The sequence below is a fragment of the Salmo salar genome, chromosome ssa13 (assembly GCF_905237065.1).
Source record: "Salmo salar chromosome ssa13, Ssal_v3.1, whole genome shotgun sequence".
NCBI classification, from domain to species: domain Eukaryota; kingdom Metazoa; phylum Chordata; class Actinopteri; order Salmoniformes; family Salmonidae; genus Salmo; species Salmo salar.
Genome location: NC_059454.1, coordinates 16,500,526 through 16,518,025, shown reverse-complemented (window position 1 = coordinate 16,518,025; position 17,500 = coordinate 16,500,526). Strand labels below are relative to the sequence as shown.

Genomic DNA, 17,500 nt, shown 5'->3' with positions numbered 1-17,500 from the left:
AGAGAGAGAGAGATCAGATACACACCTATTCACACAAACAACTTTACAGTCACACTTTATAGTCAAATATTTAACTCATCTGAAGGTTTCTCTAGTTCAAAGAAGAGATACATATCTTCTTCCCAAGGTGTGACACACACACACACACACACACACACACACACACACACACACACCCCAGATATTGGATATCGGATCCTCTGCGGGCCTCATTGAAATAACTTCCTGTGTCTGTTTGGTCTGGGACATAGTGGTATTTATAGTGTCAGGATCTGAGAGGGGATACGGTGGGGAGATGTGATACTCTGAAAGCGGCCTGGTGACACTCCTCATAGACACCAGAGTTGAGTTGTAATAGTATCAGACAAGGTGAAAGGGGAGGTATGAGTGTGATGTCGTGGTCTCTCTCTCCAGCTGGGTAGAGAGCTTGTCAGAGAGGGTCATTATTTGTGAACTTGGAGGAGGGTACCAACCAACGCCTCAGGTAAAGCACAAATGACTCACACGAATGTCATGTACCACATGACTTACCAGTGGTGGAAAAAGTACTCCATTGTCATACTTCAGTAAAATACTACTTGAGTAAAAGTTTAAAGTATCTGGTTTTAAATGCACTTAAGTACAGTGGTGGAAAAAGTACTACATTTTCATACTTAAGTAGAAAGTATGTTATACATCATATTTCTTATATTAAGCAAACCAGATGGTATGGTTTTCTTGTTTTTTAATGTATTTGCGGACAGTCAGGGGCACACTTCAACACTCAGATCATTTACAAACACAGTGTTTGTGTTTAGTGAGTCCGCCAGATCAGAGGCAGAAGGGATGACAACACGTTGTATTTATAGGTGCGTGAATTGGACCATATTGCTGTCCTGCCTGAGCATTCAAAATATGATGAGTACTTTTGGGTGTCAGGGAAAATGTATGGAGTAAAATGTACATGTTTTCATTAAGAATGTAGTGGAGTAAAAAGTAAAAGTTGTTAACATTTTAAATAGTAAAGTACTGAACAAAAAACTACTTCAGTACTACTTCAACATATTTTAACTTAGTTACTTTACGCCACTGTGACTTACTCAACATGCACAAACGTACGCACACACACACACACACACACACACACACACACACACACACACACACACACACACACACACACACACACACACACACACACATGCACACACACACACACATGCACAAACATGCACACATGCGCACACACGCACAGACACACACAACACACCCAAAGACATAATAAAAATGTGACGATAATATTGCCACTTCATAGTTATTAGACAGAATCTCACTGTTGAGTTATTGAGTTGACAGATTTCCTCTAACAGTAGCCCTGCTGATGCTCCAGTGTTCCTGCTCTCTGTTATCTGTTCCACTGGATCTCTTACCTGTCATATCAGCCTCTTGTCCCCTGGCCAGGTCAGCCGTTCTTGGGTGAGCGGAGAGCGGCAGAGGGGGCTGAAAGCTGGTTACTGATCCTTTAGCAGTCCAGTTAGAGCCTGTTGAGAAGTCCGTGTAGCTTCTGGTTCAGTTCTGGTTAGCTTCCAATTAGCAATCTGTTAGCAATCCATGAGCTGTCCAGTTAGCCTTCTCGCTGAGGTTCGATCCTTAGCCGTCGGATAGCGTGCGTTAGCAGCCACAGCTACGTTGGTAGGTTGTAGGGGATTGGTATGGTAGAGCAATGCCCAGTGGGAGGGAGGAATAGATGGGGTCAGCGACAGAAGCACTCAGTGTCCTCAGGACCCCAAGCCCTGACTCTGTGGGCAGTAAACCCCATCAGAGCAGTGAGATCAGAACAGAACAGAGCAGTAGCCTTCACTGCCAGCTAGCAAGCCTGGGAATAACAGCACTGGACTGACTCTCTCTCTCTCTCTCTTTATACATGTATATCTCTCTCTCTCTCTCTCTCTCTCTCTCTCTCTGGATCTATCTCATTGGCCAGCTTGGTTGTTCACTCATATGTCTGGTTATTCTCTCTCTCTCTCTATATATATATCTGTATCTCTTCCTCTCTCTGTCTTCTCTCTTCCTCTCTCACTCACTATCCCTTCTTTAAATACATATCCGTATTATATATTGATTTCTATATCACTCATTACTCTTTCTCAATCTAATACTCTCTCTCTCTCTCTCTCTCTCTCTCTCTCTCTCTCTCTCTCTCTCTCTCTCTCTCTCTCTCTCTCTCTCTCCAGTCAAGCATGTTGTGTTGAGTGTAACGGTGTGTCATCTCACAGTGGACAGCTGTGCCTTTTTTAAAACACTGTACGCTCACACACACACAAACACACACACACACAAACAAACACACACACAAACAAACACACACACAACTACGTACTTATACACGCAGTCATACATGCTTGTTAGTCTGGCTCTGATGACATTACGCTTGAGCCGCAGGCAGAAAGGCTTGCCGAACATGTCCTCAGCCACAACACACACACACACACCACACACACACACACACACACACACACACACACACACACACACACACACACACACACACACACACACACACACACACACACACATACACACATACACACAAGCAAACGTACACACACAGCATGGATGTTAAGCTTTTGTGATATGCGTGTGTAAGATGAGTTTGCATGTAAAAGGATTGTAAAAAGATTGCCTCTCTTGCTCGGAGGAAGCGTAGGAAGACAGGCAGGAGATAGAGAAGGAGAGAGAAAGAGACAGATTGAGCTAAATGAGGAAATCATTTTTAATGATGGACGTTATTAAGCACAAAAGCTGATGACCAACCCTCCAGCCCTCCCTCCCCCATTTCATCCCTCCTCCATCCATCTCTCATCCCTTCATCTTGTAACAGGGTTCACAGCCTTTCTCATGCTGCTCACAAGCTCTTTATATAACAAGCTTATAATTAGTGAATTTATTTCAGCAGATGCTTCACTACAACAGCCAGACGTCGGCTTCGGTGAGGTTATCACACACACACACCCGCATCGCACACACACACATGTACACACATGCACACACACAATGTTGCAATCGTTTATGGATAGCCGCGCAGTGTCCAAATGATATGGATTGAATATGGATAGACACCACAAGAATGTCATTCTCTGGATTTTGAAGTTTAGCAATTACATCTGGTCGTCTGTAGCTCAGTTGGTAGAGCATGACACATGCAATGCCAGGATAGTGGGTTTACTTCCTGGGACCACTCGTAGGTAAAAGATATGCATGCATGACTGTAAGTCGCTTTCAATGAAAGAGTCTGCTAGATTGCATACAGTATATACTGTATGTGTTAGCAATAATATTTCACAGGTCAGATATAGTGGTGGAAATGTTTTAAAATGAAAAAGCCTCATTTGTCAACAACACTTGGATGTGCTGCTGATATGTTCTTACTAGAGCTCTCATTAATCGAATGATATTAGGGCTGTCAGGAAATATTTTCAATTACTGATTAGTGTTGTGTCAACCTGTGGTTTTTTTTCATGGACACATCTTACTATTGGCTTAAATAATTAAACTGCTTCTGGACGACCCCTAATAATTAAATACAGCCCTAGTTACTATAAAGGTGATGATGATGAAGAAGATGGTGGTAAGGAAGATGATGATGAGGAAGATGATGCTGAGGTAGATGATGGAGAGGAAGATTATTATAATTATGATGATGGTAATGATGAAAATGCTGAAGATGACGATGAGGAAGATGATGATGATTTGAGGGGGTGAAAAGCGGATATTTGACTCAAGCATGATCAAGTAAAAAAGTAGGAAAACCCACATTCCCTAAAGCTGTAGTCATTTCTCTGTGAGAGACAGAATCCATACCCGTTCTGACTGCATACTGCATACCCCCTCTGACTGCATACTGCATACGCCCTCTGACTGCATAATGCATACCTCCTCTGACTGCATACCCCCTCTGACTGCATAATGCATACCCCCTCTGACTGCATACCCCCTCTGACTGCATACTGCATACCCCCTCTGACTGCATAATGCATACCCCCTCTGACTGCATACTGCATACCTCCTCTGACTGCATAATGCATACCCCCTCTGACTGCATACTGCATACCTCCTCTGACTGCATAATGCATACCCCCTCTGACTGCATACTGCATACCCCCTCTGACTGCATAATGCATACCCCCTCTGACTGCATACTGAATACCCCCTCTGACTGCATAATGCATACCCCCTCTGACTGCATACTGCATACCCCCTCTGACTGCATAATGCATACCCCCTCTGACTGCATACTGCATACCTCCTCTGACTGCATACTGCATACCTCCTCTGACTGCATAATGCATACCCCCTCTGACTGCATACTGCATACCTCCTCTGACTGCATAATGCATACCTCCTCTGACTGCATACCCCCTCTGACTGCATAATGCATACCCCCTCTGACTGCATACCCCCTCTGACTGCATACTGCATACCCCCTCTGACTGCATACCCCCTCTGACTGCATACTGTATACCCCCTCTGACTGCATACTGCATACCCCCTCTGACTGCATACTGCATACCCCGTCTGACTGCATACTGCATACCCCCTCTGACTGCATACTGCATACCCCCTCTGACTGCACTGCAGGGGAGCTGTTAAAGAGATTAACATTACCTAATCCCTATACACACCTTCCATGACCCACTTACAGCGCACAAACACACACACACATACACTCCGCACACACACACACACACACACACACACACACACACACACACACACACACACACACACACACACACACACACACACACACACACACACACACACACACACACACACACACACACACACACACACACACACACACACACACAGTACATTTTAGAATATTAAAAAAACTGACAGGACTATCATTTTATCACAACCAAATAAAGTTGACTGGCAGCTGATTCAGACCCTCTCAGTGCATGGCAACTCTCAGTAGACTCTAGGAGCTCAGATGCCAAAATGTAATATCCAACGTTTGGAGAGACAAGCTGTCTTCATCAGGGTATAATGACAAACACTGTGGGGTGACTAGTTTATATAGTGTCAAAGGACACACACAGGTGTCTGTAATCATAGCCAAGTGTGGCCTAATATCATTGGTTAATTCTCAAATATGAAAATGGCATACAAAGAACAGCATACAAAAAACAAATTGATAGCATACGATCATAGATTCATTTTAGACTACACAAGCTTACAAACAATTACAATGGCAAAAGTCACAATAATCACAAGAATGGCTTCAGATCAAAGTCTCCGTTGAGACCGAAGGGAGAAAGGGTCTTTAAATTAAAGATCCAGGCAGCCTCTCGTTTTAACAAACTCTCAGTAGACACCATGTACATTAGGAGGCATGGATACTGTGAGACTATTGCCGTCTTTCACCTGAATATCCTCTGTATGTTATTTCACGAGTGATCTTGTGTTTTCTGAACTGATTTCTCATGTGCTGGGTTTGTAGCGAAGATACGCTCTAAGGCAAACTCACCACTTTGCTTTTAAATCACGGCTACTCTCTGACAGCATAGTGTGTGTGTTTGTGTGTTTGCATGTGTGTGTGTGTGTGTGTGTGTATGAGAGAGAGAGAGAGAGAGAGAGAGAGAGAGAGAGAGCGAGAGCGGGAGAGAGAGGGAGAGCGACATGCAAGGCTTATAAATGCCCCTGTACAATAAACTACATTCATATGACCCAGGCAAGCACATTCTTAGATTTGATAGAGTAATAATTGGGGATTGAAACTGTTTTGAACCAGGTTGTCATGTTCCCGTAGTAGATTAGAACCAGGTTGTCATGCTCCCTGAAGCTGTTTTGAACCAAGTTGTCAAGGTCCTTGTAGATGTTTTGAACCAATTTGTCATGTTCCCTGTCGCAGTTTTGAACCAGATGGTCACGTTCCCTATAGCATTTTTGAACCAGGTTGTCATGCTCCCTGTAGCTGTTTTGATCCAAGTTGTCAAGGTCCTTGTAGATGTTTTGAACCAAGTTGTCATGTTCCCTGTAGCATTTTTGAACCAGGTTGTCATGTTCACTATAGCATTTTTGAACCAGGTTGTCATGCTCACTGTAGCTGTTTTGATCCAAGTTGTCAAGGTCCTTGTAGATGTTTTTAACCAGGTTGTCATGTTCCCTGTTGGTGTTTTGAACCAGGTTGTCAAGTTCCCTGTAGCTGTTTTGAACCAGCTTGTCATGTTCCCTGTAGATGTTTTGAACATGGTTGTCACGTCCCAGGTAGCTGTTTTGAACCAGGTTGTCATGTTCCCTGTAGCATTTTTGAACCAGGTTGTCATGTTCCCTTTAGCATTTTTGAACCAGGTTGTCATGCTCCCTGTAGCTGTTTTGATCCAAGTTCTCAAGGTCCTTGTCGATGTTTTTAACCAGGTTGTCATGTTCCCTGTAGATGTTTTGAACATGGTTGTCATGTCCCAGGTAGCTGTTTTGAACCAGATTGTAGTGTTCCCTGTAGCTGTTTTGAACCAGGTTGTCATGTCTCCTGTAGCTGTTTTTAACCAGGTTGTCATGTTCCCAGTAGCTGTTTTGATCCAGGTCTTGATGTTCACTGTAGATGTTTTGAAACAGGTTGTAATGATCCCTGTAGCAATTTTCAACCAGGTTGTCATGTCCCTTATGGGTGTTTTGAAACAGTATGTCATGTTCCCTGTAGCTGTTTTGAACCAGGTTGTCAAGTTCCCTATAGCTGTTTTGAACCAGCTTGTCATCTTCTCTGTAGCTATTTTGAACCAGGTTGTCATGTTCCCTGTAGCTGTTTTAAACCAGGTTGTCATGTTCCCAGTAGCTGTTTTGATCCAGGTTGTCATGTTCTTTAAAGCTGTTTTGAACCAAGTTGTAAAGTTCCCTGTAGCTGTTTTGAACCAGGTTGTCATGTTCCCAGTAGCTGTTTTGATCCAGGTTTTCATGTTCCTTGCAGCTGTTTTGAACCAGGTTGTCATTTTCCCTGTAGCAGTTTTGAACCAGGTTGTCATGTCTCCTGGAGCTGTTTTGAACCAGGAATACATGTTCCTGGTAGCTGTTTTGATCCAGGTAGTCATGTTCCATGTAGCTGTTTTGAACAAGGTTGTCAAGTCCCCTGTAGCTGTTTTGAACCAGGTTGTCATGTTCCCTGTAGCTGTTTTGAACCAAGTTTTCAAGATCCCTGTAGTTTTGTTGAACCAGCTTGTCATGTTCCCTGTAGCTGTTTTGATCCAGGTAGTCATGTTCCATGTAGCTGTCTTGAACCAGGTTGTCAAGTTCCCTGTAGCTGTTTTGAACCAGGTTGTCATTTTCCCTGTAGCAGTTTTGATCCAGGTAGTGATGTTCCATGTAGCTGTTTTGAACCAGGTTGTCATGTTCCCTGTAGCTGTTTTGAACCAAGTTGTCATGTTCCCTGTAGCAGTTTTGAACAAAGTTCTCAAGTTCCCTGTAGCTTTTTGAACCAGCTTGTCATGTGCCCTGTAGCTGTTAAAACCAGGTTGTCATGTCTCCTGTATCTGTTTAGAACCAGGTTGCCATGTTCCCAGTAGCTGTTTGATCCAGGTAGTGATGTTCCATGTAGCTGTTTTGAACCAGGTTGTCATTTTCCCTGTAGCAGTTTTCAACCAGGTTGTCATGTCCCTTATAGCTGTTTTGAACCAGTATGTCATTTTCCCTGTAGCTGTTTTGAACCAATTTGTCATGTTCCCTGTAGCTGTTTTGAACCATGTTCTCAAGGTCCTTGTAGATTTTTTTTACCAGGTTGTCATGTTCCCTGTAACGGTATAGAACCAGGTTGTCATGCTCCCTGTAGCTGTTTTGAACCAAGTTGTCAAGGTCCTTGTAGATGTTTTGAAGACGGTTGTCATGTTCCCTGTAGCAGTTTTGAACCAGGTTGTCATGTTCCCTGTAACTGTTTTGAACCAGTTTGTAATATTCCCTGAAGCTTTTTTGATCTAAGTAGTGATGTTCCATGTAGCTGTTTTGAACCAGGTTGTCATTTTCCCTGTAGCATTTTTTGAACCAGGTTGTCATGTCCCTTGTAGCTGTTTTGAACCAGGTTGTCATGTTCACAGTAGCTGTTTTGAACCAGGTTTTTATGTTCCCTGTAGCAGTTTTGAACCAGGTTGTCATGTTCCCAGTAGCTGTTTTAACCATGTTGTCATGTTCCCTGTAGCAGTTTTGAACCAGGTTGTCATGTTCCCTAAAGCATTTTTGAACCAGGTTGTCATGCTCCCTGTAGCTGTTTTGATCCAAGTTGTCAAGGTCCATGTAGATGTTTTGAACCAAGTTGTCATGTTCCCTGTAGCAGTTTTGAACCAGGTTGTCATGTTCCCTATAGCATTTTTGAAGCAGCTTGTCATGCTCTCTGTAGCTGTTTTGATCCAAGTTGTCAAGTTCCTTGTAGATGTTTTTAACAAGGTTGTCATGTTCCCTGTTGATGTTTTGATCCAGGTTGTCAAGATGCGTGTAGCTGTTTTGAACCAAGTTGTCAAAGTCCTTGTAGATGTTTTGAAGACGGTTGTCATGTTCCCTGTAGCAGTTTTGAACCAGGTTGTCATTTTCCCTGTAGCAGTTTTGATCCAGGTAGTGATGTTCCATGTAGCTGTTTTGAACCAGGTTGTCATGTTCCCAGTAGCTGTTTTGATCCAGGTTTTCATGTTCCTTGCAGCTGTTTTGAACCAGGTTGTCATTTTCCCTGTAGCAGTTTTGAACCAGGTTGTCATGTCTCCTGGAGCTGTTTTGAACCAGGAATACATGTTCCTGGTAGCTGTTTTGATCCAGGTAGTCATGTTCCATGTAGCTGTTTTGAACAAGGTTGTCAAGTCCCCTGTAGCTGTTTTGAACCAGGTTGTCATGTTCCCTGTAGCTGTTTTGAACCAAGTTTTCAAGATCCCTGTAGTTTTGTTGAACCAGCTTGTCATGTTCCCTGTAGCTGTTTTGATCCAGGTAGTCATGTTCCATGTAGCTGTCTTGAACCAGGTTGTCAAGTTCCCTGTAGCTGTTTTGAACCAGGTTGTCATTTTCCCTGTAGCAGTTTTGATCCAGGTAGTGATGTTCCATGTAGCTGTTTTGAACCAGGTTGTCATGTTCCCTGTAGCTGTTTTGAACCAAGTTGTCATGTTCCCTGTAGCAGTTTTGAACAAAGTTCTCAAGTTCCCTGTAGCTTTTTGAACCAGCTTGTCATGTGCCCTGTAGCTGTTAAAACCAGGTTGTCATGTCTCCTGTATCTGTTTAGAACCAGGTTGCCATGTTCCCAGTAGCTGTTTGATCCAGGTAGTGATGTTCCATGTAGCTGTTTTGAACCAGGTTGTCATTTTCCCTGTAGCAGTTTTCAACCAGGTTGTCATGTCCCTTATAGCTGTTTTGAACCAGTATGTCATTTTCCCTGTAGCTGTTTTGAACCAATTTGTCATGTTCCCTGTAGCTGTTTTGAACCAAGTTGTCATGTTCCCTGTAGCAGTTTTGAACAAAGTTCTCAAGTTCCCTGTAGCTTTTTGAACCAGCTTGTCATGTGCCCTGTAGCTGTTAAAACCAGGTTGTCATGTCTCCTGTATCTGTTTAGAACCAGGTTGCCATGTTCCCAGTAGCTGTTTGATCCAGGTAGTGATGTTCCATGTAGCTGTTTTGAACCAGGTTGTCATTTTCCCTGTAGCAGTTTTCAACCAGGTTGTCATGTCCCTTATAGCTGTTTTGAACCAGTATGTCATTTTCCCTGTAGCTGTTTTGAACCAATTTGTCATGTTCCCTGTAGCTGTTTTGAACCATGTTCTCAAGGTCCTTGTAGATTTTTTTTACCAGGTTGTCATGTTCCCTGTAACGGTATAGAACCAGGTTGTCATGCTCCCTGTAGCTGTTTTGAACCAAGTTGTCAAGGTCCTTGTAGATGTTTTGAAGACGGTTGTCATGTTCCCTGTAGCAGTTTTGAACCAGGTTGTCATGTTCCCTGTAACTGTTTTGAACCAGTTTGTAATATTCCCTGAAGCTTTTTTGATCTAAGTAGTGATGTTCCATGTAGCTGTTTTGAACCAGGTTGTCATTTTCCCTGTAGCATTTTTGAACCAGGTTGTCATGTCCCTTGTAGCTGTTTTGAACCAGGTTGTCATGTTCACAGTAGCTGTTTTGAACCAGGTTTTTATGTTCCCTGTAGCAGTTTTGAACCAGGTTGTCATGTTCCCAGTAGCTGTTTTAACCATGTTGTCATGTTCCCTGTAGCAGTTTTGAACCAGGTTGTCATGTTCCCTAAAGCATTTTTGAACCAGGTTGTCATGCTCCCTGTAGCTGTTTTGATCCAAGTTGTCAAGGTCCATGTAGATGTTTTGAACCAAGTTGTCATGTTCCCTGTAGCAGTTTTGAACCAGGTTGTCATGTTCCCTATAGCATTTTTGAAGCAGCTTGTCATGCTCTCTGTAGCTGTTTTGATCCAAGTTGTCAAGTTCCTTGTAGATGTTTTTAACAAGGTTGTCATGTTCCCTGTTGATGTTTTGATCCAGGTTGTCAAGATGCGTGTAGCTGTTTTGAACCAAGTTGTCAAAGTCCTTGTAGATGTTTTGAAGACGGTTGTCATGTTCCCTGTAGCAGTTTTGAACCAGGTTGTCATGTTCCCTGTAACTGTTTTGAACCAGTTTGTAATATTCCCTGAAGCTTTTTTGAACCAGGTTGTCATGTTCACAGTAGCTGTTTTGAACCAGGTTGTCATGTTCCCTGTAGCAGTTTTGAACCAGGTTGTCATGTTCCCAGTAGCTGTTTTAACCAGGTTGTCATGTTCCCTGTAGCAGTTTTGAACCAGGTTGTCATGTTCCCTAAAGCATTTTTGAACCAGGTTGTCATGCTCCCTGTAGCTGTTTTGATCCAAGTTGTCAAGGTCCATGTAGATGTTTTTTGAACCAAGTTGTCATGTTCCCTGTAGCAGTTTTGAACCAGGTTGTCATGTTCCCTATAGCATTTTTGAAGCAGCTTGTCATGCTCTCTGTAGCTGTTTTGACCCAAGTTGTCAAGTTCCTTGTAGATGTTTTTAACCAGGTTGTCATGTTCCCTGTTGGTGTTTTGAGCCAGGTTGTCAAGTTACCTGTAGCTGTTTTGAACCAGCTTGTCATGTTCCCTGTAGATGTTTTGAACCAGCTTGTCATGTTCCCTGTAGATGTTTTGAACCAGGTTGTCATGTTCCCTGTAGCTGTTTGATCCAGGTTGTCATGTTCCTTGCAGCTGTTTTAAACCAGGTTGTCATTTTCCCTGTAGCAGTTTTGAACCAGGTTGTCATGTCTCCTGTATCTGTTTTGAACCCGGAATCCATGTTCCCGGTAGCTGTTTTGATCCAGGTAGTCATGTTCCATGCAGCTGTTTTGAACAAGGTTGTCATGTTCCCTGCAGCTGTTTTGAACCAGGTTGTCATGTTCCCTGTAGCTGTTTTGAACCAGGTTGTCATGTTCCCTGTAGCTGTTTTGAACCAAGTTTTCAAGATCACTGTAGCTGTTATGAACCAAGTTTTCAAGATCCCTGTAGCTGTTTTGAACCAGCTTGTCATGTTCCCTGTAGCTGTTTTGAAACAGGTTGTCATGTCTCCTGTAGCAGTTTTTAACCAGGTTGCCATGTCCCTAATATGTGTTTTGAAACAGTATGTCATGTTCCCTGTAGCTGTTTTGAACCAGGTTGTCATGTTCCCTGTAGCTGTTTTGAACCAAGTTGTCAAGTTCCCTGTAGCTGTTTTGAACCAGCTTGTCATCTTCTCTGTAGCTGTTTTGAACCAAGTTGTCATGTTCCCTGTAGCTGTTTTGAACCAGGTTGTCATTTTCGCTTTAGCAGGTTTCAACCAGGTTGTCATGTCCCTTGTAGATGTTTTGAACCAGGTTGTCATGTTCCCTGTAGCTGTTTTGAACCAAGTTGTCAGGTTCCCTGTCGCTGTTTTGAACCAGCTTGTCATCTTCTCTGTAGCTGTTTTGAACCAAGTTGTCAGGTTCCCTGTAGCTGTTTTGAACCAGCTTGTCATCTTCTCTGTAGCTGTTTTGAACCAGGTTGTCATGTTCACAGTAGCTGTTTTGAACCAGGTTGTCATTTTCCCTGTAGCTGTTTTGAACCAGGTTGTCATGTTCACAGTAGCTGTTTTCAACCAGGATGTCATGTTCCCTGTAGCAGTTTTGAACCAGGTTGTCATGTTCCCTGTAGCAGTTTTGAACCAGGTTGTCATGTTCCTTGTAGCTGTTTTGAACCAGGTTGTCATGTTCACAGTTGTTGTTTTGAACCAGGTTGTCAAGTTCCCTGTAGCTGTTGTGAACCAGCTTGTCATGTTCCCTGTAGATGTTTTGAACCAGGTTGTCATGTTCCCAGTAGCTGTTTGATCCAGGTTGTCATGGTCCTTGCAGCTGTTTTGAACCAGGTTGTCATTTTCCCTGAAGCAGTTTTGAACCAGGTTGTCATGTCTCCTATATCTGTTTTGAACCAGGTTGTCAAGTTCCCTGTAGCTGTTTTGAACCAGGTTGTCATGTTCCCAGTGGCTGTTTTGATCCAGGTGGTCATGTTCCTTGCAGGTGTTTTGAACCAGGTTGTCATTTTCCCTGTAGCAGTTTTGAACCAGGTTGTCGTGTCTCCTGTATCTGTTTTGAACCAGGAATTCATGTTCCACGTAGCTGTTTTGATCCAGGTAGTAATGCTCCATGTAGCTGTTTTTACCCAGGTTGTCATTTTTGCTTTAGCAGTTTTGAACCAGGTTGTCATGTCCCTTGTAGCTGTTTTGAACCAGCTTGTCATCTTCTCTGTAGCTGTTTTGAACCAGGTTGTCATGTTCCCTGTAGCTGTTTTGAACCAGGTTGTCATGTTCCCTGTAGCTGTTTTTAACCAGGTTGTCATTTTTGCTTTAGCAGTTTTGAACCAGGTTGTCATGTCCCTTGTAGCTGTTTTGAACCAGCTTGTCATCTTCTCTGTACCAGTTTTGAACCAGGTTGTCATGTTCCCTGTAGCTGTTTTGAACCAGGTTGTCATTTTCCCTGCAGCAGTTTTGAACCAGGTTGTCATGTCCCTTATAGCTGATTTGAACCAGGTTGTCATTTTCCCTGTAGCAGTTTTGAACCAGGTTGTCATGTCACTTGTAGCTGTTTTGAACCAGGTTGTCCTGTTCACAGTAGCTGTTTTGAACCAGCTTGTCTTGTACCCTGTAGTTGTTTTGAACCAGCTTGTCATGTTCTCTGTAGCAGTTTTGAACCAAATTGTCACGTTCCCTGTAGCTGTGTTGATCCAGGTAGTGATGTTCCCAGTTGCTGTTTTCATCCAGGAAGTCATGTTCTATGTAGCTGTTTTGAACCAGGTTGTCAAGTTCCCTGTAGCTGTTTTGAACCAGGTTGTCATGTTCCCTGTAGTTGTTTTGAACCATGTTGTCATGTTCCATGTAGCTGTTTTGATCCAGGTTGTCATATTCCCTGCAGGTGTGCACAATACCCAAAAGGGAAACAGGTAATCCATAAAGGGAAAATCACGCACGGGGCGCAGCCCGGCGAGAAATCAAATCCTCCAATAAAAATGATGGAGAAGACACGGCCACAGCGTAAAACCCCGCTGACAAACTAACAATCCCGCACAACACACAACCCCAAAGGAACAAACTAAATACCCCCCCCACTAATGACAGAAACGAAAACAGGTGCGGACCTAGACAGACAAAACACAATGAACACAGAAACACAGATCGGCGGCAGCTAGTAGACCGGCGACGACGACCGCCGAGCGCCGCCCGGCCAAGGAGGGGCACCATTTTCTGTGGATACTGTGACAGTACCCCTCCCCTGACGCGCGGCTCCCGCTGCGCGCCGACGCCGGCCTCGGGGACGACCCGGAGGGCGAGGCGCCAGCCGGTCCAAACGGAGACGATGGAACTCCTGGAGCATAGTGGGATCCAAAATGTCCTCCACCGGAACCCAGCACCTCTCCTCCGGGCCGTAACCCTCCCAGTCCACGAGGTACTGCAGGCCCCCTACCCGACGTCGGGAGTCCAGGATGGCCCGGACTGTGTACGCCGGGGCCCCCCTGATGTCCAGGGGGGGCGGAGGGACCTCCCGCACCTCAGCGTCCTGCAGTGGACCAGCTACCACCGGCCTGAGGAGAGACACATGAAACGAGGGGTTAATGCGGTAATATGAAGGGAGTTGTAACCTATAACACACCTCATTTATTCTCCTCAGGACTTTGAACGGCCCCACAAATCGCGGACCCAGCTTCCGGCAGGGCAGGCGGAGGGGCAGGTTCCGGGTCGAGAGCCAGACTCTATCCCCTGGATTGTACACGGGGGCCTTACTGCGGCGGCGGTCAGCGCTCTCCTTCTGTCGCCCGATAGCCCGCTTCAGGCACTCCTGGACAGCCCTCCAGGTCTCCTGAGAGCGCTGTACCCATTCCTCCACCGCAGGAGCCTCCGTCTGGCTCTGCTGCCAGGGCACCAGGACCGGCTGATAACCTAATACAACTTGAAAAGGTGACAGGTTAGTGGAGGAGTGGCGTTGAGAGTTCTGGGCCATCTCGGCCCATGGCACGAACCTCGACCACTCCCCTGGCCGGTCCTGGCAATATGACCGCAGAAACCTGCCCACATCCTGGTTGATGCGTTCTACCTGCCCATTACTTTCGGGGTGGAAACCCGAGGTCAGGCTGACCGAGACTCCCAGCCTCTCCATAAACGACCTCCACACTCTGGAAGTGAACTGGGGACCCCAATCAGATACAATGTCCTCGGGCACCCCGTAGTGCCGGAAGACATGGGTGAATAGGGCCTCCGCGGTCTGTAGGGCCGTAGGAAGACCGGGCAACGGGAGCAGACGGCAGGACTTCGAGAACCGATCCACAACAACCAGGATCGTCGTGTTCCCCTGAGATGGCGGAAGATCCGTTAGGAAATCCACCGAGAGGTGAGACCAAGGTCGCTGTGGAACGGGGAGGGGCTGTAGCTTCACTCGAGGCAGGTGCCTAGGAGCCTTGCACTGGGCTCACACCGAACAGGAAGAGACATAGTGTCTTACATCCTCAGCCATGGTGGGCCACCAGTACTTCCCCTTCAGGCCTCGCACTGTCCGTTCCACCCCAGGATGACCCGAGGAGGGTAAAGTGTGGGCCCATCGGATCAGGCGATCGCGAACACCAAGCGGAACGAACTTCAGACCCGCGGGACATTGAGGTGGAGTGGGTTCGGACTGAACCGCCCGCTCCATGTCCGCATCCACCTCCCATACCACCGGCGCCACAAGACAGGATGCAGGGAGTATGGGAGTAGGATCGATGGTCCTCTCCTCGGTGTCATAGAGACGCGACAGTGCGTCGGCCTTCCGGTTCCGAGAGCCCGGAATGTATGACAGGGTAAACTGGAACCTAGTAATGAACATAGCCCACCTGGCTTGACGAGGATTCCTTCTCCTCGCTGCCCGGATATACTCCAGGTTACGGTGGTCGGTCCAGATGAGAAAAGGGTGACGTGCCCCCTCAAGCCAATGTCTCCACACTGTCAAAGCCTTGACCACGGCTAACAACTCCCTGTCCCCCACATCGTAGTTGCGCTCCGCCGGGCTCAGCTTCCTAGAAAAGAAAGCGCAGGGGCGGAGCTTCGGAGGAGTGCCCGAACGCTGCGACAGAACTGCTCCTACCCCAGCCTCGGACGCGTCCGCCTCCACCACGAATGGCAAAGAGGGATCCGGATGCGCCAGCACCGGAGCGTCAGTAAACAGAACCTTCAGATGACGGAAGGCCCTGTCCGCATCCGCCGACCACCGCAGCTGCACCGGACCCCCCTTCAGCAGTGAGGTAATGGGAGCTGCCACCTGACCAAAACCCCGGATAAACCTCCGGTAATAATTGGCGAACCCCAAAAACCGCTGCACCTCCTTCACGGTGGTAGGGGTCGGCCAATTACGCACAGCCGTAACGCGGTCACATTCCATCACTACCCCTGTGGTGGAAATGCAATATCCTAGGAAAGAGACGGCTCGTTTGGGGAACTCACATTTGTCAGCCTTGACGTATAGGTTATGCTCCAGCAGCCACCCAAGCACTCTGCACACCAGAGCCACATGCGTAGCGCGTGTGGCGGAGTAGATCAAGATGTCATCGATGTACACCACCACACCCTGTCCGAGCATGTCTTGGAGAACCTCGTCCACAAAGGATTGGAAGACAGCGGGAGCATTCTTTAACCCATACGGCATGACGAGGTACTCATAATGGCCAGATGTGGTACTAAATGCGGTCTTCCACTCGTCTCCCCCTCGGATACGCACCAGATTATACGCGCTCCTGAGGTCTAGTTTGGTGAAGAAGCGCGCCCCGTGGAATGACTCCACTGCCGTAGCAATGAGAGGTAGTGGGTAACTGAACCCCACTGTGATAGAATTTAGACCTCTATAGTCAATGCACGGGCGCAGGCCTCCCTCCTTCTTCTTCACTAAAAAGAAACTCGAGGAGACGGGTGATTTAGATGGCCGAATGTATCCCTGTCTCAAGGACTCAGCGACGTATGTCTCCATAGCCGCTGTCTCCTCCTGAGACAGAGGATACACGTGACTCTTAGGAAGGACCGCGTCAGCTTGGAGGTTTATCGCACAATCCCCCTGTCGATGGGGCGGTAATTGAGTCGCCTTCGTTTTACTGAAGGCGATAGCCAAATCGGCATATTCAGAAGGAATGTGCACGGTAGAGACTTGGTCTGGACTCTCCACCGTAGTTGCACCGATGGAAACTCCTACACACCTACCTGAGCACTCCCTCGATCACCCCTTAAGTGCCCTCCGTCTCCACGAAATCTGAGGGTTGTGAGTGGCTAGCCAGGGGATTCCCAGTACCACCGGATACGCCGGGGAGTCGATGAGGTATAGGCTGATACGTTCCACATGACCCCCCACGTCGTCATAACCAGTGGCACCGTAACCTCCCCCACTTGACCGGACCCTAGCGGTCGACTATCTAGGGCGTGCACAGGGAAGGGGTGGTCCAGCTGAACCAGGAGAATCCCTAACCTATTAGCGACCCCACGGTCCATAAAACTCCCAGCTGCACCTGAATCGACTAGTGCCTTATACTGGGAGTGAGGGGAAAAATCGGGGAAACAAACGGAAGTGTACATGTGGTCGACGGGGGGCTCTGGGTGTGTCTGGTGCTGATTCACCTGGGGGGTCGATGTAGTGCTCTGCCTGCCCTCCGAACTCCCGGGTGGACCCCTCCAGCACCGGCCCGCAGTGTGTCCTCTGCGTCCACAGTGGGTGCAGGAGAGGCCCCCCCCCCTCCGGTCTTCCTCGAAGCAGCTCCTCCTATCTCCATGGGCAGTGGAGCAGGAGGGCTGGGAGGTGGAATGAACAGACCCCGACTAGAACGTCCCCGGGTAGCCAGCAGATGGTCCAGCCTGATGGACAAATCCACCAGCTGGTCGAGGGTGATGGCGTGGTCCCTACAAGCCAGCTCCCGACGGACATCCTCATTTAGACTGCAGCGATAGTGATCCATCAGGGCCCGCTCACTCCACCCCGATCCCGTGGCGAGAGTCTGGAAC

At 46.7% G+C, this 17,500-nt stretch overlaps 2 protein-coding genes across 2 annotated transcripts in view; one reads left to right on the top strand and one right to left on the bottom strand.

Annotated features, from left to right (window-relative positions):
• lrtm1 (leucine rich repeats and transmembrane domains 1) overlaps positions 1–1,878 on the bottom strand; it is a 7,401-nt gene extending 5,523 nt beyond the window's left edge. The window contains exon 1 of the mRNA XM_014134625.2: positions 1,410–1,878. Coding sequence (XP_013990100.1) covers positions 1,410–1,416 — 7 coding nt within the window. The 5' untranslated portion in view covers positions 1,417–1,878. The remainder of the gene's footprint in view (positions 1–1,409) is intronic.
• cacna2d3a (calcium channel, voltage-dependent, alpha 2/delta subunit 3a) overlaps positions 1–17,500 on the top strand; it is a 328,563-nt gene that overhangs the window by 266,895 nt on the left and 44,168 nt on the right. The gene's annotated exons all lie outside the window — the stretch shown is intronic.